Source organism: Quercus robur, chromosome 10, assembly GCF_932294415.1.
Source record: "Quercus robur chromosome 10, dhQueRobu3.1, whole genome shotgun sequence".
Classification (NCBI taxonomy): Eukaryota; Viridiplantae; Streptophyta; class Magnoliopsida; order Fagales; family Fagaceae; genus Quercus; species Quercus robur.
In genome coordinates this window covers 36,580,266-36,607,748 of record NC_065543.1, presented here as the reverse complement: position 1 = coordinate 36,607,748, position 27,483 = coordinate 36,580,266, and the positions used below count along the sequence as shown (strand labels likewise).

Sequence of the window (27,483 nt, the reverse complement as noted above, 5' to 3'; positions counted from 1 at the left end):
GATGCACTGTGTCTTCTTTATCTCTTCTAATCTGCTTTTGCCACCTGCAGGTTTGCTCGTGTTGGTTCAGTTATTTTAGCTCTCCATGAAGGAAATGACGTGATTATGGAAGTTGCAAAGATGTCAAAATATAGTGGCTTTGAGGGGATGTCAAGCATTTGTTTCTTCACGTTTGTTTTGTGTTGGACTGTACTCCGCCTTATCTACTACCCATTCTGGATAATTTGGAGCACTAGGTGACTTTTACATGTAGCATGAACCTATATACCAATACTTACTGAGAGCCTCCTTACCAGTGTTCTATTGTGGCATGAGCAACAAGTTTATATATTGATAAGAAATCATGAATTTATGTGTGTGTGTAGGTGCACTACATATACAGATGCATGGTCATGAGTAAAACCAATTATTATCATTTTGCATAACTTAACACATTTTTTTCCATAAGGAATTTGAGGATCACTCCTTTAATTTTTTCAGGACAAGAAGACAATAAGTGCATTTTTCATTTAATTTTCAATGGCCGTTCTTCTTTTTCTTTATTTATTTTATTTTTTATTTTAAATGTAAAGAGTGTCCCCTTGTGTTTTTTTCCAACTCTAATTGCTCCTTCAGGTTTCTGCAATATAAATCTTTCTCCTATGAATTTCAGAACTGTGCTTTTCTCATCAAAGAATTTATCAGTTGTGCATTAAGTTTGAGTATAGTTTAAGATGTGGCCCTTTCCTACTAGAATTTCTTAGTGTCACATGTATGAAAGGCACAGTTAATCATCTGCTTGGATGTAGTAAACAAATGTTTCCTTCTATATGTTTATCTACTCTGAACATATGAACAATTGTACTTTCCCTGCTTTTGATTATTCTCCCTAAAGAGGTCAACTATGTTTTGTTTCTCTCTGGCAGCTATGAAGTTCTTTTGACCTTGGACATGGAGAAGCACATGATAGATGGATCTATATATTATTATTTGTTCAATACTCTTCTGTTCTGCTTGCTAATTATTCATATCTATTGGTGGAAGTTGATGGTTATAATGGTGGTGAATCAAATTCATGCAGGAGGCCAGATCAGTGATGATGTTAGATCTGGTAAGTAGCATAATTTTGTGGTTTTGGTACTTGCACATAGACACCTGCACAAGCATCTACTGTGAGAAAAGATGGGGGTGGGGGTGGGGGAGGATGTATAAATGCACATAAGAATTATTTAATTGAAGACGGGCTAAGGGGCAGAATCATTGCCATAATACTATATATTATTGTTACCTGTATCAATTAAAGAGAATAATAAAATAAAAATAAGAGATAGTAATGTACATAGTTTCATTGTATCCATAGCAATTGGTTGATTAGCAATGAGAAATTTCAGTAATGTTTGTAAGCCCAAGTGATTTAGATTTTTGCTTGGTTTTAATCATGTTTTACTTAGAAACCTAGACAAACCGAGGCCATTAATGGCCATTTTATTTTAGGGCTACTATTTAAATTTCAGTACATTCATGGTTAGTGATTTAAAAATATATATATTTTGCTCGGAAATTTTATTGAATTAAATTTGAAATTGTCCAAAGTCTTGGAAAAGCTATAATTGAGAATATGCATCACCCTGTTTGCTACTAGTGAATAATACAGTATCATTCTGACCATTGCAGCCCTATGACAGACCATTTTGTGTGTGGTCATTTTGATTTCAATATATTGGCTGGTATTATTTTTCAATCTAACACACAATTCCTGAGAGATGTTAGTCATGACTTCACCATTGTATTAGTTAGAGCCAGTATCATAGTTCAAAATTGTTTGATTGTCCCAAGAGAAATTGTGCAATTATTCATTGCATTGAAGTTGCAGTTGTTTTCAAAGGTTTTCAAAATGGCCATCACAAAGCTAGTTGTAATAAGTATGTGATATGGGATAGGAAGAAATATGCTTTATAGCTGTCACCTAAGTTATGCAATCTTGGATTGCTTTGTTTTCTGCAGATTCTGAAAGTGATACTGAACACAATGATTGACAATCAAGAAATATTGAAGAACACCAAGGGCTTTTTGCAATGATAGTTTCCTTGCTTCAGCATGATTTATGCTGCTATTCTTCATGCAGATATTTACAAATAAGGTGGAAGCTGGTGATTTTGAGGATATATACGTTTCTATACTACTTTCTTCCATCAGAACACTAAGATACACTGGGTTTTACTGGTCTGTTATTTCTATAATTTGTGTATGAGGAAGACAAGTCCCTCCCTACCCCCCCCCCCCTTCTTCCTTTTCTTTTTTGTTTACTTTCAAGGAAATTCTATTTCTAGGTTAGGCAGTAACTAAACTGTAAAATTCAACCATCCTATTTTCAAAATATTCTTGACAAGCTAAATTACATGGGTTTCAGCCGGCTTACTGTTGATAGGAAACTATATAGTATTTTAGACAACATTGATGATGGAAGGAGATTTGAAGCCTGTGTATAAGAACTGATTATCATTTTTAATTTTATCAGGCTGAGAATGTTTTTGTATATGTGTGACCAGACCTCCTGATGCTGCTATGCGACATGTGATGAGAGTTCTTCAAATGGCCTCATCATGAGCAAGTAGTTTGGTCCTCAGCATTCGTGGATGATTCTAATTCTAAGGACTATAGGTAAATTCTAGTGTGAATCCTAAACATATCAAAGGAGAATGTTAAAAATATTATCAATTTGATTACAAAATGCTTACGAATTGAATGAGACACAAGATATGTTTAATGAGATACAAGTTTTGCTGCATTCAGCATCATAGTTCTACTTTTCAGGCTATTTAATGCACATTTTGGAATTGCAACTCAAGAGTTCTTTTAGGAGCACAACTTTTGTAGGACAACTCTGAAATGGAAGATTGTGTGAGTGGTTTTCTATCATGTTAGGTTCTAAAGTTTAGGACTTTGTGTATTTAGAACTCTAATTTGTATTGTTGGCAAACCATGATCAAAACAATGTGTTTAGAAGTGTTTAAAGCTAGCTCAAAGTTATATGTCAATGTAAAGTTGGAATCGAGTTTAAAGCAGGAAGCACTGTGGCTTTCGGCCTGGCTCGATCGATCGAAACTTAGGCTCGACCGATCGAAGCTCGGGCAGATCGCTTTTTTGCAGAATTTTCCAACTCAGCCCTAGTTGTTTTAAAACGTTTTTAGGGTTTCTTATTTGTCCTAAGTATAAAAGGCAAACCCTATCCACGTTTTAGTGTTGCTCATATTGTGGTTTGTGTAAATCTCTTGTGAGATCTAGAGGAGCTTTCCTTTACACAAACTTAGGGTTTTTAAGGAGTTTGGTCCTCAGCATTTGTGGATGATTCTAATTCTAAGGACTATAGGTAAATTCTAGTGTGAATCCTAAACATATCAAAGGAGAATGTTAAAAATATTATCAATTTGATTACAAAATGCTTACGAATTGAATGAGACACAAGATATGTTTAATGAGATACAAGTTTTGCTGCATTCAGCATCATAGTTCTACTTTTCAGGCTATTTAATGCACATTTTGGAATTGCAACTCAAGAGTTCTTTTAGGAGCACAACTTTTGTAGGACAACTCTGAAATGGAAGATTGTGTGAGTGGTTTTCTATCATGTTAGGTTCTAAAGTTTAGGACTTTGTGTATTTAGAACTCTAATTTGTATTGTTGGCAAACCATGATCAAAACAATGTGTTTAGAAGTGTTTAAAGCTAGCTCAAAGTTATATGTCAATGTAAAGTTGGAATCGAGTTTAAAGCAGGAAGCACTGTGGCTTTCGGCCTGGCTCGATCGATCGAAACTTAGGCTCGACCGATCGAAGCTCGGGCAGATCGCTTTTTTGCAGAATTTTCCAACTCAGCCCTAGTTGTTTTAAAACGTTTTTAGGGTTTCTTATTTGTCCTAAGTATAAAAGGCAAACCCTATCCACGTTTTAGTGTTGCTCATATTGTGGTTTGTGTAAATCTCTTGTGAGATCTAGAGGAGCTTTCCTTTACACAAACTTAGGGTTTTTAAGGAGTTTGGTCCTCAGCATTTGTGGATGATTCTAATTCTAAGGACTATAGTTAAATTCTAGTGTGAATCCTAAACATATCAAAGGAGAATGTTAAAAATATTATCAATTTGATTACAAAATGCTTACAAATTGAATGAGACACAAGATATGTTTAATGAGACACAAGTTTTGCTGCATTCAGCATCATAGTTCTACTTTTCAGGCTATTTAATGCACATTTTGGAATTGCAACTCAAGAGTTCTTTTAGGAGCACAACTTTTGTAGGACAACTCTGAAATGGAAGATTGTGTGAGTGGTTTTCTATCATGTTAGGTTCTAAAGTTTAGGACTTTGTGTATTTAGAACTCTAATTTGTATTGTTGGCAAACCATGATCAAAACAATGTGTTTAGAAGTGTTTAAAGCTAGTTCAAAGTTATATGTCAATGTAAAGTTGGAATCGAGTTTAAAGCAGGAAGCACTGTGGCTTTCGGCCTGGCTCGATCGATCGAAACTTAGGCTCGACCGATCGAAGCTCGGGCAGATCGCTTTTTTGCAGAATTTTCCAACTCAGCCCTAGTTGTTTTAAAACGTTTTTAGGGTTTCTTATTTGTCCTAAGTATAAAAGGCAAACCCTATCCACGTTTTAGTGTTGCTCATATTGTGGTTTGTGTAAATCTCTTGTGAGATCTAGAGGAGCTTTCCTTTACACAAACTTAGGGTTTTTAAGGAGTTTGGTCCTCAGCATTCGTGGATGATTCTAATTCTAAGGACTATAGGTAAATTCTAGTGTGAATCCTAAACATATCAAAGGAGAATGTTAAAAATATTATCAATTTGATTACAAAATGCTTACAAATTGAATGAGACACAAGATATGTTTAATGAGATACAAGTTTTGCTGCATTCAGCATCATAGTTCTACTTTTCAGGCTATTTAATGCACATTTTGGAATTGCAACTCAAGAGTTCTTTTAGGAGCATAACTTTTGTAGGACAACTCTGAAATGGAAGATTGTGTGAGTGGTTTTCTATCATGTTAGGTTCTAAAGTTTAGGACTTTGTATATTTAGAACTCTGATTTGTATTGTTGGCAAACCATAATCAAAACAATGTGTTTAGAAGTGTTTAAAGCTAGCTCAAAGTTATATGTCAATGTAAAGTTGGAATCGAGTTTAAAGCAGGAAGCACTGTGGCTTTCGGCCTGGCTCGATCGATCGAAGCTTAGGCTCAACCGATCGAAGCTTAGGCAGATCGCTTTTTTGCAGAATTTTCCAACTCAGCCCTAGTTGTTTTAAAACGTTTTTAGGGTTTCTTATTTGTCCTAAGTATAAAAGGCAAACCCTATCCACGTTTTAGTGTTGCTCATATTGTGGTTTGTGTAAATCTCTTGTGAGATCTAGAGGAGCTTTCCTTTACACAAACTTAGGGTTTTCAAGGAGGAGATAATTTCTACACCTTGATGATCAAAACAGTTGCTGCTATTAAAACTTAAAGAATACACAAGCGGGGGTGCTTGTAGTTAGTGGGAATCCAAGAAAGAAGGAGTCCGTGGATTCGGAGCTTGCACGTGGTCGTGTTAGTAAGTTCTACTGGTTTGTAGCATTAGGAAGTCAAGCGGGGGTGCTTGTAAGTCCTTTTGTATGAACTTCGATTCTTTCAAGATAGTGGATTCAAGTTTACCTTGAGGATAGTTATGTCAAATCCTCCCCAGGTTTTTACCGGTTTGGTTTCCTGGGTGATCATATCGTGTGTTATTTATTTTCCGCTGCTTTGCATGATTTGATCTTCATTATTGTGATAACCTAGACTTGTTTAATTGGACTAAGTAATAACTTGGCTAATTCTCTAGGTTTAAACAATTGTTTAAGGGGTCTAAAAACTGTCAAGTGGTATCAGAGCGGGTAGCTCTTTTGTTATTGATCCTTTGATCACTGAGCTGATCCTTGACCCCTGTTGTCATGGAACATGGACACTCTCTAGTTATTCCTCCTTACTTTGATGGGAATAATTATGCTTACTGGAAAATAAGGATGAAAACTTTCCTGAAATCCATTGATGAGAGGGTGTGGAACTCCGTTGAATACGGATGGGAGAAGCCCACTACTCCTGTTAGTGAGTGGCAAACTTCTCAGAAAGAAGCAGTTTCGTTTAATAGTAAGGCTATGAATGCGATTTTTAATACTATTTTTATGGAGGAATTTAAGAGAATCTCGAATGTTGAGATCGCTCATACTGCTTGGAATATCTTCTAGACTGTGCATGAAGGCACAAAGGCTGTCAAAATAAATAAATTGCAGCAATTGACTTCTAAATTTGAAAGTATTAGGATGTCTGATGATGAATCTTTTGATGAATTCTATGTTAAACTGAATAATATTATTAATTCTGCGTTTAACTTGGGTGAAATTTATGATCAGCCTAAAATTGTTAGGAAGATTCTTAGATCTTTGACTAAAGACTTTAGACCCAAGGTGACTGCCATTACTGAAAGTAAGGATGTGGACTCCATCCCTGTTGATGAGCTTGTAGGATCTCTTCAATCCTATGAGTTGGATCTACCCAAAATTACCAAATCCAAATCAATGGCTCTTAAGTCAGTTGATGATTGTTGAGGTCTAAAAAGGATCATAGTGAAGGAAGCCCAAAAAAATGAGTCAAGCCCAAAAGGAAAAATCAAGCTAAGCCCAAAGTAGCAGATACAAGAGACCCATGAGGGAATAAAAGAAAGGCCCAGAGGATCCTGAAGCCCAGACAAAGAAGCATCCAAAAAAAAAGAGAACCACGGCAAGGAATAAGAAGCAAGGATCCTCAGAAACCATCAAGAGGCGCGGATCCACAAAGGAAGACTAGGACAGCTCGAAAGAAAAAGACAAAAGAAGAAAAGAAGAAACAAAAACAAAAAGAACGCGAGCGACCTCTCATGGCACAGACAGAAAAAGCCTCGGGGAACCAGAACAAGGAAGCACAAAAAAAAGAATGATAACAAGCGGCTTTCAAAATGGCAAAACAGGACTCCGCCCAGATGGGAAAGAAAAGGGAAAAGTGGAAAACGCCAGAAACGGGGATGCTGAGAAGGGCATACCTCAGCACATCCCAAAGAAGATGGCCAACCAGGAATTTTCAAAAGAATCAGAGCTGAAAGAAGGAAAGAATGAGAAAAAACGGAAATGGGACTTACCAAGATGATGGGAACAGGACGTGTTCTGTTTGCAAAAGGGTAAAACAGGGGAACCAACGGTTCCCCGGGAAGACCAAAAACTCCATTATAAAAGGAAGGGGTTGGTTGTGAAGAAAGAGCAGCGAAAAAAGTGGGAAACACAAGAAAGAAGAGATTTTCTAGAAAAACTATCAGAAAAATCTGTGGTGAAGAGAAAATACTAAGGGAAAAACAAACATTGCTTCCCAGTATCCTGTAAAAGCCACTATTACACATACTCGGATTCAACGAGAATCAAACTTTGCAAGTTTTGAAGGTTGAAATAGCCATTCAAGATTGTAATTTTTGAGCTTGATTGAACCTTGTATCACGTCCTAGTGAGCTTTCTGTAATCAAACAGATAATGTATTAATGAAACATGCTTCATATTTCCCAGGATCCTCTCAGCATTAATTTTTATCGCTTTGCTAATCCTATTTCTTTCTGAATTTACCTTGTTAATTTTTGGCACTCTTTGATATCCTTGCTTGTCATTTTTTTATATTGTCAGGAGCATCCCCTGTATACCACTTGATTCTTAAACAGCTCATTAGCTGCGGTGAGTCAAGGCCCGGTTCACCAAACCCCTTTTGTTTAGGCCCAGGATCCTTAGGCCTAAGTGTCACAAAAAAGGCACTCTCACAATGATGTTGATAGTGGTGGATTTGATGATGAGCTCTCTGCTACAGAGATTGCCTATCTTGCCAAGAACTTTAGAAACTTTCTCAGGAATAACAATAGAAAGGCAAGAGGCACAAACACTGCTGAACCTAGAAATTTTAGGAAGCATGATCCCACTAAGGTTAATAACAATGATAAACCTAGAGAAAGAGTAGGTCAATCTTTCAATAATTCTTTGGGCTCTCAATGTTTTGGATGTCAAGGGTATGGACACATGAAATCTGAATGTCCAACCTATTTGAAGTCTATGGGTAAGGCTATGGCTGTAACCCTTAGTGATGGTGAAGTTTTTGATCATGAGTCTGATTGTGATGAGGATGGAAACTTCATTACTTTCACTGCTACTGCTGTAGTTGATGAGAGCATATCTGTTGAAGAGAACCCTTCTGATGGGGAACTCTCTGAAGATGCAGATCTTCAAGAGGCCTATAACAAACTTTGCAAAGTTACTGCAAAGGATGCTATGAATGTTGAACTTGGCCTAAAGAAAATTGAATCTCTTGAGCTTGAAAAGAAAAATTTGCTTGTTAAATTGTTTGATGCTAATGATCTTTTGAACAATGTGAAAACTAAAAACATGCTATTGCTTGATAAAGTTAAATCTTTGGAACTTGATTTATCTGTTGCTAGATCTGCTAGTTCTAAATTTGATCAAATGCTGAGTGTTCAAAAGTCGTCTTCTGACAAAATTGGTTTAGGTTATGTTGATAGCATCTGTGTGTCCGCTCCCCATTCCACTAAGTTTATTCCTTCATCTTCTTCTTCTGAACCTTCAGTGAGTGAGATAGTGAGTGAGACTGTCAAACCCTCTGTGAGTGAGGTTGCTAAACCCTTAGAAGGTTCATCATCTAGGAAGATTAGGGTTGATCTGAAAGAATCTAAGCCTAAGAAGCCTACCCTATCTAAGGACAAGACACATGATAAATCTGCATGGGTTTGTCACTTTTGTGGAAAGACTAGACACATCCGTCCAAATTGCTACAAGCTGCAAGCTGCAAAGAGAGCAAACAAACCAAAAGTAGCTGTGCCTCAAGCACTTGATCCTATGGTACTTATTGGTGATTTGGTAAAGGCTTTAAACCTTTATTCCAATCCTGGAGTTGGTAATCATTCTCAAGTGAATAAGAACTCCAATGCTCGTGGTGCATCTAAAAAGTTTTGGATGCAAAAGACTCGACCTAACTGAGTCTTTCTGACATGGTCCTTGTGCTTCATTGCTCTACCCTTTGTGACCATTGTTCTTTGGTTTTTATTTTTTTATTTTTTTTGTCTCTAGGATTTGCATAGCATAACATTCATGCATTTCATTCTAGGTGTTTTTATTTTTTTATTTTTATTAAAATAATAAAAAATTAAAAAATTATAAAAAAAGGGAAAATGAAGCACATTTTGTTTTTGCACTATTCTTCTTGGTTTTTAACAACAAGGTTGGTCAATTTATTTTCACATAACATGTTTTTGTACCTTGTTTAGTTTTGATGAGCTTACTTATTGCACTTTACTAGTTGAAGATTTGTAGTGCATGTTGTGTGGGAAAGATGTGTATGGTTTTTGATTACTATGTCTTAATCTTGAAGTCACACGTTTTTAAATGTTGGACTTGAACTTTTAGAGAAAGGCATAAATAACCATCTCATCACTGTTCACTAGCCAATCATGAACACCTTAGTGCATATCATAAGATTTTGTGCTCGAGAAAATGTAGCACATGCACAAAAAGAACATAAGGTGAAGCCTCGGTAAAAGTGCTTAATTCTTAAAATCTAATTGGTGTGTACTATTAGGCTTGATGCCAAACTCACATAAACTTAAAATTGGAATGTATATTATGAGGCATAAATACAAGAAACTTACATGATTGCAAGCTTATGATATAAGAGATGTGAGAGTTATATGATGTAACTCTTTAGGTGATAGTCTCTTTTAAATTCTTTGTGATGAATTTTGTAGACTTTGTGATTGATTGCTATTCACATATCACCTCACATGTATCTCAAGTCTTTGCTAGTCGCACACACTACACGAGTTACCCTTTGCTAAACATTGTACATATTATTGTGTGTGATTATGGTCTGACCAACCAAGTTTTAGCAATCACTTTGAATTATGTGCAAACTAAATTTGTTGCTTGAAAATTTGTGAAGAATGCAAAATTTTGTTTTTGGGAATATTGGGCTTAAAATTCTTGTTGGAAAATCATAGCATCTCATACTCATGCATTTTTGTTCTTAAATTTTAATGCTTTGAGTTAAATCAACTTGTTTTTCAAAAATTGTGTTTTTCCTGAAAAATATGATGAGCCTCTGCCTGATTCGATCGGTCCATTCTGTTTTTCGACCGATCGAAATTTTTAAAATTTTAAATTTTTGAGAGAGGGAGTCTCTATCTGTTTCGACCGGTTAAGGGTGATTTTCGACCGATCGAAACTCGTGAATCAAGTTTTTCAAAAAGGCAGAATTGGACTTTTTCAAACATCTTTTTCAAATAGTTCTTTTCCTTTCTCTCTCTCCGCGTTGGCTCTTGGCTCCACCAGTCAATTTTTGTTGTTTTCCTTCAAGATTTTTGCAAGGTTTTTGTCCTTTGAAGCCGGTAAGACCCTTTTGCCCTTCTTTTTCAAGTTTATTTCTTGTTTTCATGCATTTTTCATGCATTCTCATGGGTATTTTCGGCATCTTCAAAATTATTGGGGTTTTTGATGATTCAACCCAATTCTTGTATAATTGATCAATGGGTTTTTGTGCCATGATGTTATATTGATGTTCCGTATAGTTTAATTTGATCAATTTTGTGGTTTTTGAAAAATTGGAAATTCTAGGGTTTTGAATTTGATCCGAATTGGGGATTTTGTCAAATTGGCTTAAATTGATGAAATTGGCTTCTCCAATTGATGTATTTGGTCATTATTTTAGTTATTATATTATGTGTAATGATCAATTCATCAATTTTTTTTAAAAAAATTGATCAAGTGGTTTCTATATTTTGGGGTTTTTGTGTTAAAAAACCTTAATGTGCAAGCCAATTTTGTAATTTGAACCTTTTTGACTTAATTCACTACATTAGCACATGCATCATGACATTTAAACTTGTTCATGCATCATATAGATTTTGATTCTATTTTTTGTTTTTGTGCTAACTTGCAATCTGCCCTTGGTTTTGGTTTGTGGTTTTGTTCTTTCGCTCTGTGTTTTGATCCTTATCTTAACACCATGCCTAGGAAAACTAGAGCTCATAGGACCACTTCCACTTCCTCTGAGTCTCCACCTAGAGTAGAGCTGTTTAAGAATGATAAGTGTAGTGAAGCCTATGACACCTTGAACTGTAGGCGTAAGATCTGGTCTGAGTGAGTTGTTGTGTTAGATGCGCTTGATCTGGCCATTAGGGCCAATTTTGAGTCTAGGGGTTGGTTGCCTTTCGTAGAGATAGATCATCCACCTCCGACTGCCCTGATTAGAGAGTTCTACTCGAACCTCTCTTGCCACATCTATGATTCCAACACCCTAGTTAGGAGTTGGATACGAGGTGTAGAGTTCACCATTACCCCTCGGGTGGTGGCTAAGGCTTTTGGGGTGCCGGTTGTTCGGGATGCTGACTATCCCTATGATGAGTCACCCTCTTTAGATGTTGTCATGTCTTACATCACTGGGTCATCTATCCAGCGGGGTTCTGATCCTCGGATCACGTCCGCTGAGCTTACCGAGACTGCCTATCTCTTCTTTCGGATTGTGTGTCATTCCTTGTGGCCTATCTCTCACTTCCACACCATCCCTTTAGAGCGATGTGTGTTTTTGTACGCCTTTGCTTCTGGAGCGTCCATCAGTTTTCCTCACTTGTTCCTTCGTTCTTTGAACGAGGTTCATAGGAGTTCTGCTGCAGAGCATGTGCTGATTCATTCTATTTTCATTCATAGGATTCTGCTCTATTTAGGTCTAGATGGTTTTCCGTTAGGTGAGCCTGTTCATATGATAGCTCCTATAGGTGCCACCTTTCTTCGTCAGAGGGCTGCTTAGTTAAGAGTTCCTCTTTCTCGTCCTAGAGGTGCGTCATCTAGTAGTGTTCCCCCTCCTCCCTTTTTTATAGGTACAACTGCTGCTGAGACTTCAGGTGCTGCTGCTGATGCTGATTCTGCTGTTCCTCCACCAACTGCTTCGGATGATTCAGACATTTGTCGCATGTTGGATCATGTCTTGACCGTTCAGGCGGCTCAAGGACAGATTTTGGTGGACGTACTTGATGAGATCCGTGCCTTGCGTGCGGAGTTGCAATTTAGACCACCTCCCTTTGGATGATGGATATCTTGTTTGCCCTTTGGCATTCCGTCACAAAAAGGGGGAGTACTTGTAGGTTTTTTTTTTTTTTTTTTTTTTTTTTTTTTTTTTTTTTTTTTTTTTTTTTTTTTTTTTTTTTTTTTTTTTTTTTTTTTTCAGGGGGAGACTTTTTGTTTTTGGTTGGAGCTTGTGGAGTTTTAGATTGTATCTAGGTGCTTCACTGTGTACTTAACATTTTCAGCTCTTACCTAGTTTTTGTTGGGATATTCATGTTAGGGGGAGTTTTATGTTTTTGTTGGTACTTTATTTTTTTCTTGTTTCAAACTGTTTATTGATTTATATTTATGAATTATTCATTGATATATGTCTTTATTTGTGTGTTGTTTGAAATCAAGAAGTTATTTTGTTTACTTGTATTATTTCCACACATGCGGTTATGCATTTTGTTTAGTGTTTCAGGAAATATACAGGTTGATTTAATTGAGTTGCTGTCTACACTTGCAACTGATGGATAGTAGTTAGGATTGAATTTGGTTTATGTGCATTATTTTGTAAAGGGCTTTTCATTTTGTAAACTTTGAACTTCTAAGTTGTGTTTTGTCACGGATTGCCAAAGGGGGAGTTTGTTAGGTTCTAAAGTTTAGGACTTTGTGTATTTAGAACTCTAATTTGTATTGTTGGCAAACCATGATCAAAATAATGTGTTTAGAAGTGTTTAAAACTAGCTCAAAGTTGTATGTCAATGTAAAGTTGGAATCGAGTGTAAAGCAGGAAGCACTGTGGTTTTCGGCCTGGCTCGATCGATCGAAGTTTAGGCTCAACCGATCGAAACTCGGGCAGATTGCTTTTCTGCAGAATTTTCCAACTTAGCCCTAGTTGTTTTAAAACGTTTTTAGGGTTTCTTATTTGTCCTAAGTATAAAAGGCAAACCCTAGCCACGTTTTAGTGTTGCTCATATTACGGTTTGTGTAAATCTCTTGTGAGATTTAAAGGAGTTTTCCTTTATACAAACTTAGGGTTTTCAAGGAGGAGATAATTTCTACACCTTGATGATTAAAACAGTTGCTGCCATTAAAGCTTAAAGAATACACAAGCGGGGGTGCTTGTAGTTGGTGGGAATCCAAGAAAGAAGGAGTCTGTGGATTCGGAGCTTGCACGTGGTCGTGTCAGTAAGTTCTACTGGTTGGTAGCATTAGGAAGTCAAGCGGGGGTGCTTGTAAGTCCTTTTGTATGAACTTCGATTCTTTCAAGATAGTGGATTCAAGTTTACCTTGAGGATAGCTAGGTCAAATCCTCCCCAGGTTTTTACCGGTTTGGTTTCCTGGGTGATCATATTGTGTGTTATTTATTTTCCGCTGCTTTGCATGATTTGATCTTCATTATTGTGATAACCTAGACTTGTTTAATTGGACTAAGTAACAACTTGGCTAATTACCTAAGTTTAAACAATTGTTTAAGGGGTCTAAAAACTGTCATATCACTTTCACATTGACCAATCATTTTTTTTTTCATCACTTACAGTCACCCACATCAGGGTTGTGGTATAAAAGTTGTGTTCTCAAATTTTCTCACTCTAAAAATAAAGTATGGAGAGGCATTGACACAATTTAGCTCAATTGAGGTTCACCACATATACAAGAGCAAATGAATTGTGAAATTTTCCATGAATGTTTTCTACACTTTGAGACTCTCTTAAATTATAGACAGAGCTTTCATCTATTTCTCTAATGCACTGGATGGGACACGATACAAACACATGCCCATTTTTAAATATCGTGTCTTAATATGTCCATCCCAATGAGCAATGACCCAAGCCAAACCCAAAAATATGTTGCCCTTTCCTTTTAAAAGAAAGAGCAATGCTGCAAACACAGCAGTTTTGAGTTTTAACAACAAATTTCACACATGCTGAGTTGACATGTTATTACTAATTCTCATATGGACCTACCAATAACACTACTTTATTATTTACTATTAACAACTTGTCACCATGTGTGAAATTTAGAGCAATTTTGGTTTTCCTCTAGACTTTTAATGTAACACTAGTTAGGGCAGCACGTGCTTGTCGTAGTGATTAAGGTTAATTCTAAATTTTATTTATATCATAAAACAAAGTGTAGGGACTAGGGCCCAAAATAATGTATTGGGCCTTGGGTCTTGTCCGAGGACACTAACAAGTCTGAGAAGGAGAAGATAACTATTAAATGACTCCCATTAAAAGTCTCATCAATGGGGGATGAAGGGAAGGAGGTCCAAGGAGGAACTCCTCCTTGGACACGACAAATGCAGACCAAGTGTGTACTCTAGCAATTGACATGCGCCCTATGAACATGTGAGAGGGAAGGAAACTCGAAATATCTAAGGAAAAGCTGCTATCACCGTATTAAGTGCACTGCAGCTACTTTTCTGGCCACATTAATTTGGAGAGGACCTTTGAACAGTGCTGTCTTACCTATCACAACTCACAAAAGGCTGAAAGAGGTGTCTGATAGGATGGGTACTCAAGTGGGGGTCTAGATGATCAACAAGTGTAAGGTCTAGATGATCAGAAAAGAGTTATATAATGTGAAAGAACCCCCATGAGAGAGAGAGAGAGAGAGAGAGAGAGAGAGAGAGAGAGAGAGAGAGAGAATACTGGAGCATACTAAACTATCTTAATATTCAATTGTGATCAGTATACGTAAAACTTTGGCCTCCTCGGACTAAAAATCCATTGACACCAATGTCTTGTATTTGTGCTTGATTGTCTCTTAACTCAACATTAGCCGTTGCCCAACTCATTAAGATCTAGTTCTTTAACCCATACTCTACAAATTCATTGTATTGAGCTCATTAGACCAGGATTCCATACATTTGGGCTTGGGCTCCAAATCGTGCCCCTACACAAAGATATAAATCATTTTATTTTTAAAATATATAGAGATTTATATTAATCAAGAGAAACATTAATTTTAAGAATTTTGATAATTATGTCATAAAAATTTAATCTAATTTGTATAAGAATTTTGATCACACACAAAGTTATGGTAGCTATTTAACATATAATATATGTTTTTTACTATAATAGTTTTTTAGTACCTATTTGCTAAAGGCAATATATCCATTCACTAAAAACTTTTAAGAATGATAATGAGTATCATTATCTTTCAATAATAAGTAACTAAGTTTGCTAAGATAAATTATAAGTTTCGAAAATTTAAACATAGAAAATTAATGTTCTTTTGATAACAAATAAAATATTTTATATCATCACTCTAACTTTTCAAGCATTACTACCATCTAAAACTCAAAATACATGAAGAAAATTTTAGGGATGTGAAATATAGTGGGAGTATTTTAGACATTACACAATAAAATATTTTAAGAATTATAAGTTTTCGTTAGGGTTTAACTGAGAGAATAATAATATGATATATTTGCTCTTATCCAAAATATTAAGAGAAAAATTGCTTGATTTTAAAGTTTAAGAAGGAATTGTAAACTACACAAAACATAAAGGATGAAAAATGTTTTTATCCTAAGTTTTTGTTTTTGTTATTTTATTTTATTTGCTTTTGTGTGTAAAACTATGTGTTTTTACTTAAAACGGTGCGTAAAAAATAAAAATATATAAAAAGTCAACCTAAGAAAATTATATATGAAACAGTAAATTTTGACTTAACAAAGTTGGCTAAACTAGTAAAAAATTTCTAGAAACACAATATAATGACACAACATTTTCATAATACTTTTACAATTTTGTTATATTTTATTTTGACTTGTAAAGAATTAACAGCTTAATGGTTTTGAAAATATTGTGATGATTACAAGATGTCTTAACATTTTCATAAAAGAAATGCAAAGTCCACGACATTTTCACAACCAATTATAAGTAGTAGGTTGTTACAGATTGTTATTGGTGGGCAAAAAAGTAATTTCATTGGCAAGTTTAAATTAGAACCAATAACAATTTATCATCTATGATTTATTATGAAAGTGTTGTGAAAAATGTTGTGGATGTGACATTTCTTTTTTCACAATACCTTTATTTTTAATTGTGGTTGGTTCCAGTATGATATTTTATTATTTTTACTTAACCTATAATAAATTAACACCACAACAATTGTGAAAATATTATGCCAATTTGTTGTGTTAATATTTTATTATTTTGTGAAACATTGTGAATTGAATAAACCAAAGATAACATAGCAAAACTACTGTAGCTTTACGCATTTTTTTAATAATAAAAAAAAAAGCTAGTTAAATAGTGTAAATTGAACAAACCAAAAATACTGTAGCGAAGCTACTGTTGCTTTAAAGCATTCGCTCTTTTAATATATACTAGCTTGGAAGGCACGTGCTACCTCTTGAGTGAGAAAATTAGATAAAACTTCTATGTGAAAATTTATGAAGAAGTATGAAGCCATGTCATATAATGTTAATCTCATTTGTATAAGAATTTTGATTACATAAAGTTAGGGTAGCTATTTCACATATGAATATCTACTATAATAATTTCTTAGTACTTAATTACTAAAGACAATATTCACTGACTAAAAACTTCTAAAAATGACAATGAATATAGAATTCATCCCTCTACCTAAAGCTAAAGCTTCAACCTTACGAGTGAGATTGTCCAACCTAGCTTTTATGTCTAAATCTTCACTGACTTCATACAATCCTCCTTTCTTAATTGCAGGGGCACATCTCTCTTTACGATTGGGAAAATCCCATTGTTGTGAACTTTCAGAAAAATTCTCAAGAAATTTGTATGCCTCATCATCTACAAGACTCAAAAATCCACCACCATTCATGGACTCAATCATGTTACGATTTGTCTAAGTCAAACCATTATAAAAATATTGTACTAGTCTCCATGTTTCAAAACCATGATGGGGACACTTTAAGATCAAGTCCTTAAATCTAGAAGTCACTACATGATAATCTAGAAGTCAATCTTGCTATCATGGAAAATATTATCATTAAAACTTATGTTAAAAAATCTAAAGCATGTTCTTCTTCGCTTCCTAAGTATAAAACCAAATCATCAATTGTATCTGTAGTCAAACAAATCACAAGATATATCCAATTCTAAAAATCAAATCATAAATTGTATCTATTGACAGACAAATCACAAGCGATATCCAATTTTATAAGCAAGAATTAATAAACCAAGCATTCAATTAATTAAGACAAATCCTAAATCATGAGAAAAACATGATTGAACTCATATCTAGAATTCCATCTTAGTCAATTGATATGAAACAAGAACAATTTAAATCATTAAAGAACAACTATTGTGGAAAAAATCAAATTACATAAATATTATTAATAATTGTTAACAAGGTTTCATCCTCAACCCTAATTATAAATTTAGCTACTCATAGTAATTGAAAGAAAACACAAAAATAAAGTACTAAACATTAAATTAGACAAATAAAATAAAACTAACTGTCATAGAAGAAAACCAAAGAAGTAGCCGCACTCTCTATACATTCAGCCCTCAGCCCTAGCACTAGCCTTTTTGAATTTTGCCCTAAAGAGTCTTTAAATAGATCAAGGAATCCTATTACAAGTTGAATTCCCGTTTAGAGAAAATCCCAGATTTTTAGGCTTCATTTAACCGACAGTTTTGGCCCATTTAACGTCAGAATTTGAACTTTTGGTAAACTACAAAGTTGTAGCCCTTTAAGTTACAGCCTAACTTGAATCATCTCAATTGGACATCTAAGCCGAAAGTTATGCCAAAAATACTAACTGATATGCAGTCTGGAATCCTAATCCGAATTGGACTTGGATTTGGTGTAAATTTCCTTTGATTCCTTGCTCTAATTGGACTTAAATTTAATTGGGTTGGTCTTTTCTTGAATTCATGCCTGGCTGGATGTAAGTTGGCTTGATTCAATTGGCCTAGCCCCACTTTGCATGTAAAGCCCTTGTTACCTACAACACAAAAATATTATATAATCAGTCACAAAATAACATAAAAGTAAGGCTAAATATGTAGATATGTGAGTACTTTATTGTATATATTTCATGCACATCAAATATCATTATCTTCCAACAGTAAACAACTGAGTTTTGCTAAAATATTGTCATAATATTTAATTTTTTGCAATGAATGATATCATATGCTACAAGTGAAGCTCTTCATCCAATACTTGCAATCATCCATAATGAAAATTTTGTTATATATTCATACTTCCTTGTTTATCTTTATATTTTATGAGTCTAGTTGTGATGTTTAACTTAGTTTATAATGAACACACGTTTTAAGCAAGAAAAGAAATTTAAAAAAAAGATAAAAGAAAAAAAAGATAACAAAAGGTAGTGTCATCGAATTTTCCATTAGAGAAAATCATATGTCTAGAAGATTTAAATCTAACAAATCAATATTCTTAGGTAACAAATAAAACACCCTATGTCACAATTCCAACTTTCTAATTCCAAGCACTATTACCACCTAAAACTTAAAATACGCGAAGAAAATTTTTGAGATATTAAAATTTATTGGGTGTATATATTTTAGACATTATACAACGAAATATTTTATGAGTTATAAGATTTCAATAGGTCACACTACAAGAAAAAAAACTTAATACAACGAAAAAAGTCGTTGCAATAACAACTAATGTCGTTGTAATAGGTATTGTGGGAGGAACGAATCTTTCCCCAATCAGGTATTGTTCGCTTTGGGACAGGTAGGGTCGACCCTTGCTTCCACCCACACGAATTTGCTCAATCCCCCATCGGGAAGAGACGCCTTCCACCCTTATCTTATAAGCCCTTGATCTAAGGAAGGGTGTACCATAGTGTGTGTGATCACATGAGTAAGTCTCAAAAACTGCATGTGCACTCATGCACACTATGCACTCTTTCGGGTCCATCAGTCGATGAAGGGGGAAGGTGGGAGTTTCCCTTTAAACCCCAAAAGGCGCCTTTTTGTGGGAGGAACAAATCTTTTCCCAATCAGGTATTGTTCGCTTTGGGATGGGCAGCGTCGAGCCTTACTCCCACCAGCATGAATCCCATATCGAGAAGAGATGCCTCCCACCCTTGCCTTATAAACACTTGGCCTAAGGAAGGGTGTACCATAGTGAGAGATAAGTTTTGCAGTTAGTAGATAAATTTGTATTTTGAGATATGCTTAAGAGAAAGAGGGAAAGTGAATTGAGAAAAAAAGGAAAAAAAGAGGTATGGAGAGAGAGAGAGAGAGAGAGAGAGAGAACTTGAGATGATAAAAACATGGAGATAAATGTGGGTGAGAGAAAGAGGGAAACTAATATGAAAAAGGAAAAAAAAGAAAAAAGAAAAATAGGTAGGAGAAAGGGAGAGAGAATTTGAGATTTAAAAAAAAAAAAAAAGCAAAAAAAAGGAGATAGAGGTGGGTGAGATAAAGAGGGAAACTAAGATTAAAAAAAAAAAAAAAAAAGATAGGCATGTGTGATGGGTGTGAGTTAAATTTGAGATGAGAAAAATTAGGAAGATAGATGTGGTGAGAGAAAGTAGATAATTGAGATGAGAAAAAAAAAAGGAAGACATGAGTGGGTGAGAGAGAAATATTGAGATGAGAAAAAAAAAAAAGGATAGACATGGGTGAGAGAGAGGAAATTAATGAAAACAAAAAATAGCGCAAATTTCCCAAATTTTCTTGCTACTCAATTACTTACCTCTAATACATCAATAAAATTTGATGTGAAATAAAGATTTGACCTATTACAACAATATAGTTCGATGTGAAATAAAAGATTACTTATTGCAACAACATATCTCAATGTAAAATAAGGGTTACCTATTACAACAATACATTTCAATGTAACATAGTAATTATTGCTACAATCTCATATTGATGTAATAAATTTAAATTACTATTACAACAAAAAACAACCTAGAGATACAATAGTATATATATTACCTCCATTATTTTTTTGTTGTTGTAATAATACTTGTTGTATTATGTCATTTTTCTTGTAGTGAGGGTTTGATAGGGATAAATCCCAAAGCAAACAGATCCAATTAACAGAGGTAGTCATAAGTAACGGAGTCACCAAAAGAGACGGCCTAGTTATTCTACCAACCAAAGAACTAGTAGACGAGCTCATAACCTGGATGGGGAGGTAGGGCGATAGATGGACTTCTTAAAGTAGATGAATTTAAGGGAGACGATTTGTTGAAGCCACGTGGCACCTATTTGGCATGAGTGGTCTCCAAGAATCCTACTATGAAAATATCTTGCATTCTACGCCTAACCATAATCAGAGGAGTCCCTATAAGGAAAAGATCCTATAAAATATGAGTATTAATGAGAATCTTCTCTACAAGGAAATATCTTCTCCGCCAAGAAACGGAGATTAGCTCTACACTACTATAAAAACCTCAAAACCCTCAGAAATCAAGGTTCGCGAAATTCCCCTGCTCTGGTACTCTAGAGTTGTAGAAATTCTCTTTCTAACTTTACGTTCGGAGGGTATCTGGCCGATACCACACTAGTATTCTCTGTAAGGTCTTCTCTGTGTTTTTGTTTTGCAGGTTCTGTTAAGAGCACGTAAGGACCGTTCGACTCACTGACGATTTTTTGCATCATCAATTGGCACCGTTTATGGGAAAGACAATAGTAGTCATATTACCACCTCCTAGATAAAGAGTTGTATGGTACTCACACGCTCAATGGCAACCAACAACAATCAAGAAGGTGAACCATGCACTACTACCCACAAAAGGTAGGTATAGACTCTAGCTGCAGCTGTGGAATGCCTTACTAAGCAAAACCATGACCTGGAAGAATAGCTGCATCAAAGGAACGCTGGGCCTAATAATCAAAGAGAGGAGCAAGAAGGTACCAGCCCCTAACACATCGCCAAAAGGAGGGATCGAGAAGGATTGGAGGGTAGCAATGCCCTGAGCATACAAGAGCGATAGGACACCAGCCGTTTATCTATCACAGACACGGCACCATCGCACATGGTTGCAGAGATGCAGATGATGAAGGAGAGGATGGACTTCATGATGAACGTCCTCAAGGGACGGGTGTCAAACGACCTCGATGAGCTAGTCCATTGGACGGATTTGCCCTTTACAGCACCCGTCACTTCATTCCCCCTTCCAACAAAGTTTTGTATGTTGCAGATAGAAGCCTATGACGAATCTAAGGGTCCCTTGGATCACTTAGAGTCATTCAAAACCCTTATGCACTTATAAGGTGTTCTGGACGAGATCATATGCCGAGCTTTCCTAACTACATTAAAAGGTCCCGCTAGGGTATGGTTCAATAGATTGACACCTAACTCCATCAGTACCTTCAGAGAGCTAAGTGCGTAGTTTGCATCGCACTTTATAGGGAGGCACAAGTACAAGAAATCCACCGTATGCCTGATGAGCATCAAGCAACGGGAGGACGAGACATTGAGGTCCTACAAAGCATACTTTAACAAAGAAGCCCTTTCGATAGATAAAGCTGATAACAAGATACTTGTTGCTACTTTTATCAATGGCTTGTGGTAGGGAAAATTTTTGTTCTCCTTATACAAAAACGACCCAAAAACCATGTCAAATGTACTTTATCGAGCCACTAAGTACATAAACACAGAAAACGTACTACTAGCCTGGGAGGAAAAACTTAAGAAGAAGGATACATCAGGAAAGAGGGCGAAAGATGACTAGGACCAGAGACTGACGGGGGATAGGTGCTCCAAACCGCCCACAGAAAGGTTTACTAATTTCACCCCGCTGACCACCCTGATTGATTAGGTCTTGATGCAAATCAAGGATGATGTGACCTTGATGTGGCTTGGAAAGTTAAAAGGAGATCCTAACAAGGGGTCCAAAGACAAGTACTACCATTTTCATCGTGACTACGGTCACAACACATCTGAATGCTATGACTTGAAGCAACAGATCAAGGTCCTCATAAGACAGGGAATGCTACAACGATTCATTAGCAAAGAAAGAATAGATAACAACTCATCGCAAGAACAGGCTGGTAGGAGGAGTGATAAGCACCCAAGGTTGCCCTTAGGGGATATAAGGATGATAGTAGGGGGCACCATAGCATCTGGCTCGACCAGGATGGCATGAAAAACCTACCTTAGGATGGTTCAGAACGTCCGATTGACAGAGTTTGTCCCAAAGATGGTGTGGGTGGATAAAACCATGGTTGGATTTTCAGAGGAAGATGCCCGACGTCTCCACCACCCCCATGATGATGCACTCGCTATTGGCATACGGGTGGGAGAGTACAACACCTATCAGGTCTTAGTCAATATTGGAAGCTTAGCTAATATCCTATATTACCCAGCATTATAGCAAATGAGAATTGAGAAAGAACGACTTGTATCGACCAATGCACCACTCATTGGGTTCGAAGGCACGAAAGTATACCTCATCAGGGCAATTACACTACCTGTAATGGCCAGAGATTACCCTCAACAGATCACTAAGGATGTCACTTTCCTTGTCGTCGATTGCTCATTTGCTTACAATGCCATACTGGGCCAACCTACACTCAATTTGTAGAAGGCCGTGATTTCAACCTACCACCTGATGATCAAGTTCCCTACTAAATATGGGGTAGGAGAGGTACATGGAGACCAAGTGGCAATGTGCAAATGCTACATAGCGATGTTGGAGATGGACGACTATTTACAGGTGTTGAGTATAGAAGAGTAACAGACGATTGCAGAACCCGTTGAGGAGTTGGAGGAGATACTTCTCGATGACTCCAGACCTGAGCGGACAATCAGGATCGGCACCTTCGTTAGTCTGCCCATTCGTTAAGCGCTCATGACCTTCCTAAAAGAGAACTAGGATGTCTTTGCCTAGAGCCATGAAGACATGCCTGGAATCGACCCTTCAGTCATGGTTCACAGGTTAAACGTATCACCCTCTTTTCCCTCGATTCGCTAGAAGAAGAGAGTGTTTGCCTAAGAGCGAGACAAAGTTATAGTAGAAGAAGTCTGCAAGTTGCAAGATGTAGAGTTCAAAAGGGAGGTATACTATCCCAACTGGCTAGCCAATGTGGTAATGGTCAAGAAGGCCAACAAAAAGTGGAGGATGTGTGCAGATTTCACAGACTTAAATAAGGCCTGCCCCAAAGATAGCTATCCACTCCCACATATCGACGTCCTGGTGGACTCAATAACGAGGCACTAGTTATTAAGCTTCATGGATGCTTTCTCTACTTACAACCAGATCAAGCTGGATGAGGTTGACCAGGAGAAAACTTCATTCATCACCAACCAAGGCCTTTTTTGTTATAAAGTGATGCCATTCAATCTCAAGAATGCAAGAGCGACATATCAAAGGCTCATGAATAAGATGTTTGCTTATTAAATTGGAAGGAATGTTCAAGTCTACGTGGACGATATGCTAATGAAAATTCGAAGGGAAGATCCTCATTTGGAAGACCTTAAGGAGACCTTCGATACACTCCATTTTTATAATGTGAAGCTCAATCCAAGCAAATGCGCATTCGGGGTAACGACTGAAAAATTCTTAGGATTCATGGTGTCTCAAAGGGGCATTGAAGCCAACTTAGACAATATCTGGGCCATAATAGAGATGACACCACCTAAGAATGTAAAGGAAGTGCAAAATCTTAATGGCAAGGTAGCGGCACTGAACAATTTTGTATCGAGAGCAACGGGTAAATGCCTGCCTTTCTTTCGCACATTGAAGAAGTCCTTCGAATGGATGGTCTAATGTCAACAAGCGTTCGAGGAATTAAAAGTGTACCTCTCTTCCCTACCATTGCTAAGTCCTTCCAAATCTAAAGAGGAGTTATTTCTCTATTTGACCGTCTCCCTAGCTGCAATCAGTGCAGTCCTAGTTAGAGAAGAGGAAAGGGTGCAGAAACCTGTGTACTACACTAGCTGAGTGCTTCGGGGTGCAGAGGAAAGATACCCCTTGATGGAGAAGTTATCCTTCACCCTAGCTACCACAACTTGCAAACTTAAACCCTATTTCCAGGCCCATATAGTGGTTGTCCTGATAGACAAACCCCTACGGAGAGCAATGAGTAATTCGGAAGTCGTCGGACGAATGGCACTATGGGCGATCGAGTTGAGTGAATTCGACATACAATATTGCACGCACACTTCGTGGAATTAACCAATATGGAAGTCTAGGGGGGCAGAGGAGTGTTCTCAATGGAGTATCTATACAGACAGATCATCCAACAGGCAGGCTGGTAGTGTAGGAATAGTGATCCACTCTCCAGAAAGGGACGAGATTGAGTGCATGGTTCGTCTCAACTTCCTACAACCAACAATGAGGCAAATTTTAAAGCCTTAGTGGCAGGACTGGACCTCGCTAAAGTAGCAGAAGCCACAAGCATCATTATTTATTGCGACTCTCAGGTAATCACGAGTTAGGTGAATGGTGACTACGAGTGCAAAGGTGAACGGATGAAGAAGTACCTAAAGCAAGTAAGGAAGCGGGTAGAGAATGACCTTCAGGCCAAGTTTGTTCAAATCCTAAGGGAAGAGAATGAGCAAGCAGACCACCTTGCCAAGGCCGTATCAGCTAAACACATGCTCACCTCCAGTAAGGTACTTTCTTTTGTTCAACTTTCACCTATAATAGATGGCATGGTTGTGTAGGAAATAGGTTTGGAAAGCAACTGGACCACACTAATAGTTTCGTATATGAGAGACGGCACACTACCCGACGGTAAAGAGGCCGTAAGGAATTTAAAGGTTCAGGTGGCATGATTCGTCCTAATAAAAGACATCATGTATAAAAGAGGATTCTCCCAACCGAACCTAAGATGCCTAACCACTGAGGAAGCAGATTATGTCATGAGGGAAGTCACGAAGGAATTTGCGGGAACTAGGGGTGTGCAAACCTGTACCGGAGCTGACAAGACCGACCGGCACTGACCTTCTCGCACAGCCACTACCATTGACCAACGGAGCCGATGCCGACGATCAGAACTTGAAGGGAAATTCGACACAAGTGCGGTGCAGTCGTTGGAGCTGCAAATCCCTCATCGATGGGTGCCGAACTGAACCGAGATAGGTAAATAGTTTAATAGTTTTTCAAACTTTTAGGTACGACATTGTTTACTGAGTATGGATTTTAATTTTTTTTACTAAAACATCGTCGTATTGGGTTTTATTAAAAAAAAAAAAAAAAAAAGCACACACACAAAACGGCACCGTTTGGTTCTAGGTTTTCAAATTTTCCTCCCTATAAATACACTCTATTCTCTCTCATAAGACTTAACTCTTTCTCTCACTCTTACCTCTCGCTGGACTGATGGTTCGTGTCTAAGCTCACACCGGCTCACTGCGGACAAGCGCCCATACCGGTAAGCCATCTTTGTGTCTTGGGTATCTTGTTTTTTTTTGGTTATTTGTAGTACGAACTTTACATGCTGGCTGCTGGGTTTGTGCTTCTTTGTGAATGTTTGCCTTACATGGTAACATGGGTTTGTGTTTCTTGTTATTCTTTGTGTCCTGGGTTTGTGTTTCTTGTTATTTTACATGCTACAAACATTGTACTCTGTTTTATGAGAAAACAATCAAAACACATTGTTCTTGATTTGTTGATAAGGTGAATAGTAAAGGTGATAAGGTATTAGACATTTAGTTAGCATTCCCATTTAACTTATTTAAGTGCGGTGAGGGTGAGTGGGTGACCCCAGACCCACCGACTCTATTTTCTCCACTTTAATGAGTTTCGCTGTTTTTAACTTTGTAGTTTATATGTGAGGTAAAAACTAAAATGTAAAAAATTAAACAAAAGGTTAAGATAAATTGATCTGAAGATTTTAGAATCCCAACAGGACAAGAGTCCATGAAAATACAAACCTCAAAACCTCATATAAATAAAAGAATAAACTCAATCTAACCGGTCCAATTAATAACAGAATCCCTCTTTTTTTTTTAATGTATTTTTTTTTTTTAATGGTAAAGTAGGTGAATACTGATTCAGTATTACTGAGTAGTAAGTGTCTAAAGAAATGTTAAAACTGACCAAACCGATTAAACCAAGCCGACCAAACTGCACTGCTATAGGTCGGAAAACTGACCCTAATCGTTATGCATTGGTTTTAATTATGAGAAAACCAATCCCTATCAGTTCGGTAACAAATTTGAGAAAATACCGAGTCGACCGAACTGCGCACACCCTTAACGGGAACCATTCAGGATCATGGTCATCAGTACACAAGCTAATTTAAGTAGGATACTATTGGCCTACCATGTAGAAGGATGCCCAAAATTATGTTAAAACCTACGACAAGTGTCAAAGGTTCAGCAACATCATTAAACAGCCAATAGAAGAGCTCATTTCGATGACAACCTCGTGGCCTTTTGCTTAGTGGGGGTTGGACATCATGAGCTCATTTGCGACTGCAATAAGACAACTTAAGTTCCTAGTAGTTGGTATAGATTACTTTACAAAAGGGGTGGAAGCTGTAGAACTAGCCACCATCACGGAGAAAAACGTACGAAACTTCGTCTGGAGAAAAATTATCTGCAAGTACAGAATCCCTAGTGTCTTGGTCTCGGACAATGGAAAGCAGTTTGACAACGAGTCATTCAGGGATTTTTGCTCACAATTGGGAATTAGGAATCATTACTCCTCGCCTGCCCACCCTCAGGCCAATAGGCAAGTTGAGGTCACGAACCGATCCTTGCACAAAATCATCAAGACTCAGCTCGAGGGGGCAAAGGGTATATGGCTAGACGAGCTGCCAAGTGTACTATAGGCATACAAGATGACAACAAGAACACCTACAGGGGAAACACACTTCCAACTAGCATACGGGAGCGAAGCTGTTATCCTTGCTGAGATCGAAGTCACAAGTTTCAGAGTGGAGAATCATGATGAGAGTAGGAATGATGAGGCCATACACCTACAGGTGGACCTAGTAGATGAGGTTAGAGCAACAACCGAACAAAGATTAGCACGATACCAGGACCTCATGGCCAAGCACTATAATTCCAAAGTTAGGTACAGGGACTTTCAAGTTGGAGATCTTGTCCTAAGGAAAGTGACGAGCACCATAAGAGATCCCTCCCAAGGAACGCTAGGGCCCAATTAGGAAGGACTCTACAGAATCACTTCGTGGCAAAGGAAAGACACCTATCACTTGAAACACTCGACGGTCAAAAATTGCATCACCCATGGAACACCGAGCACCTAAAAAAATATTACTAGTAGACTATAGCATACAAACCACCACTCCTCATTTCTAGTCTATTTCTTCTTAGTCATTTTTATTGTTTACAACACTTTTAGCCCAAAGGGTAATTTTTTTAATTTTTTTTCAAAACAATTATGGCTTATGCACTTGTTTACCATAATAAGAGGAGTTATTTAGATATATCATGCGTATATATATATATATATATATCTATAAAACCACA

General features: G+C 37.0%; 1 protein-coding gene across 12 annotated transcripts in view; it reads left to right on the top strand.

Annotated features, from left to right (window-relative positions):
- LOC126703400 (ceramide synthase 1 LOH3-like) overlaps positions 1-27,483 on the top strand; it is a 52,218-nt gene that overhangs the window by 12,439 nt on the left and 12,296 nt on the right. For 3 of the 12 annotated variants that reach the window (XM_050402364.1, XM_050402359.1, XM_050402361.1), the window contains 3 exons: positions 51-236; positions 906-1,090; positions 1,984-2,515. The exons of 4 other annotated variants lie outside the window; for them this stretch is intronic. In XM_050402364.1, the coding sequence (XP_050258321.1) occupies positions 51-236; positions 906-1,090; positions 1,984-2,015 (403 nt within the window). In that variant the 3' untranslated portion in view covers positions 2,016-2,515. Of the gene's footprint in view, positions 1-50; positions 261-905; positions 1,091-1,983; positions 2,516-27,483 lie in introns of those variants that run through there. 5 more of the 12 variants (XM_050402357.1, XR_007648045.1, XM_050402358.1 and 2 more) reach the window with 5 other exon arrangements.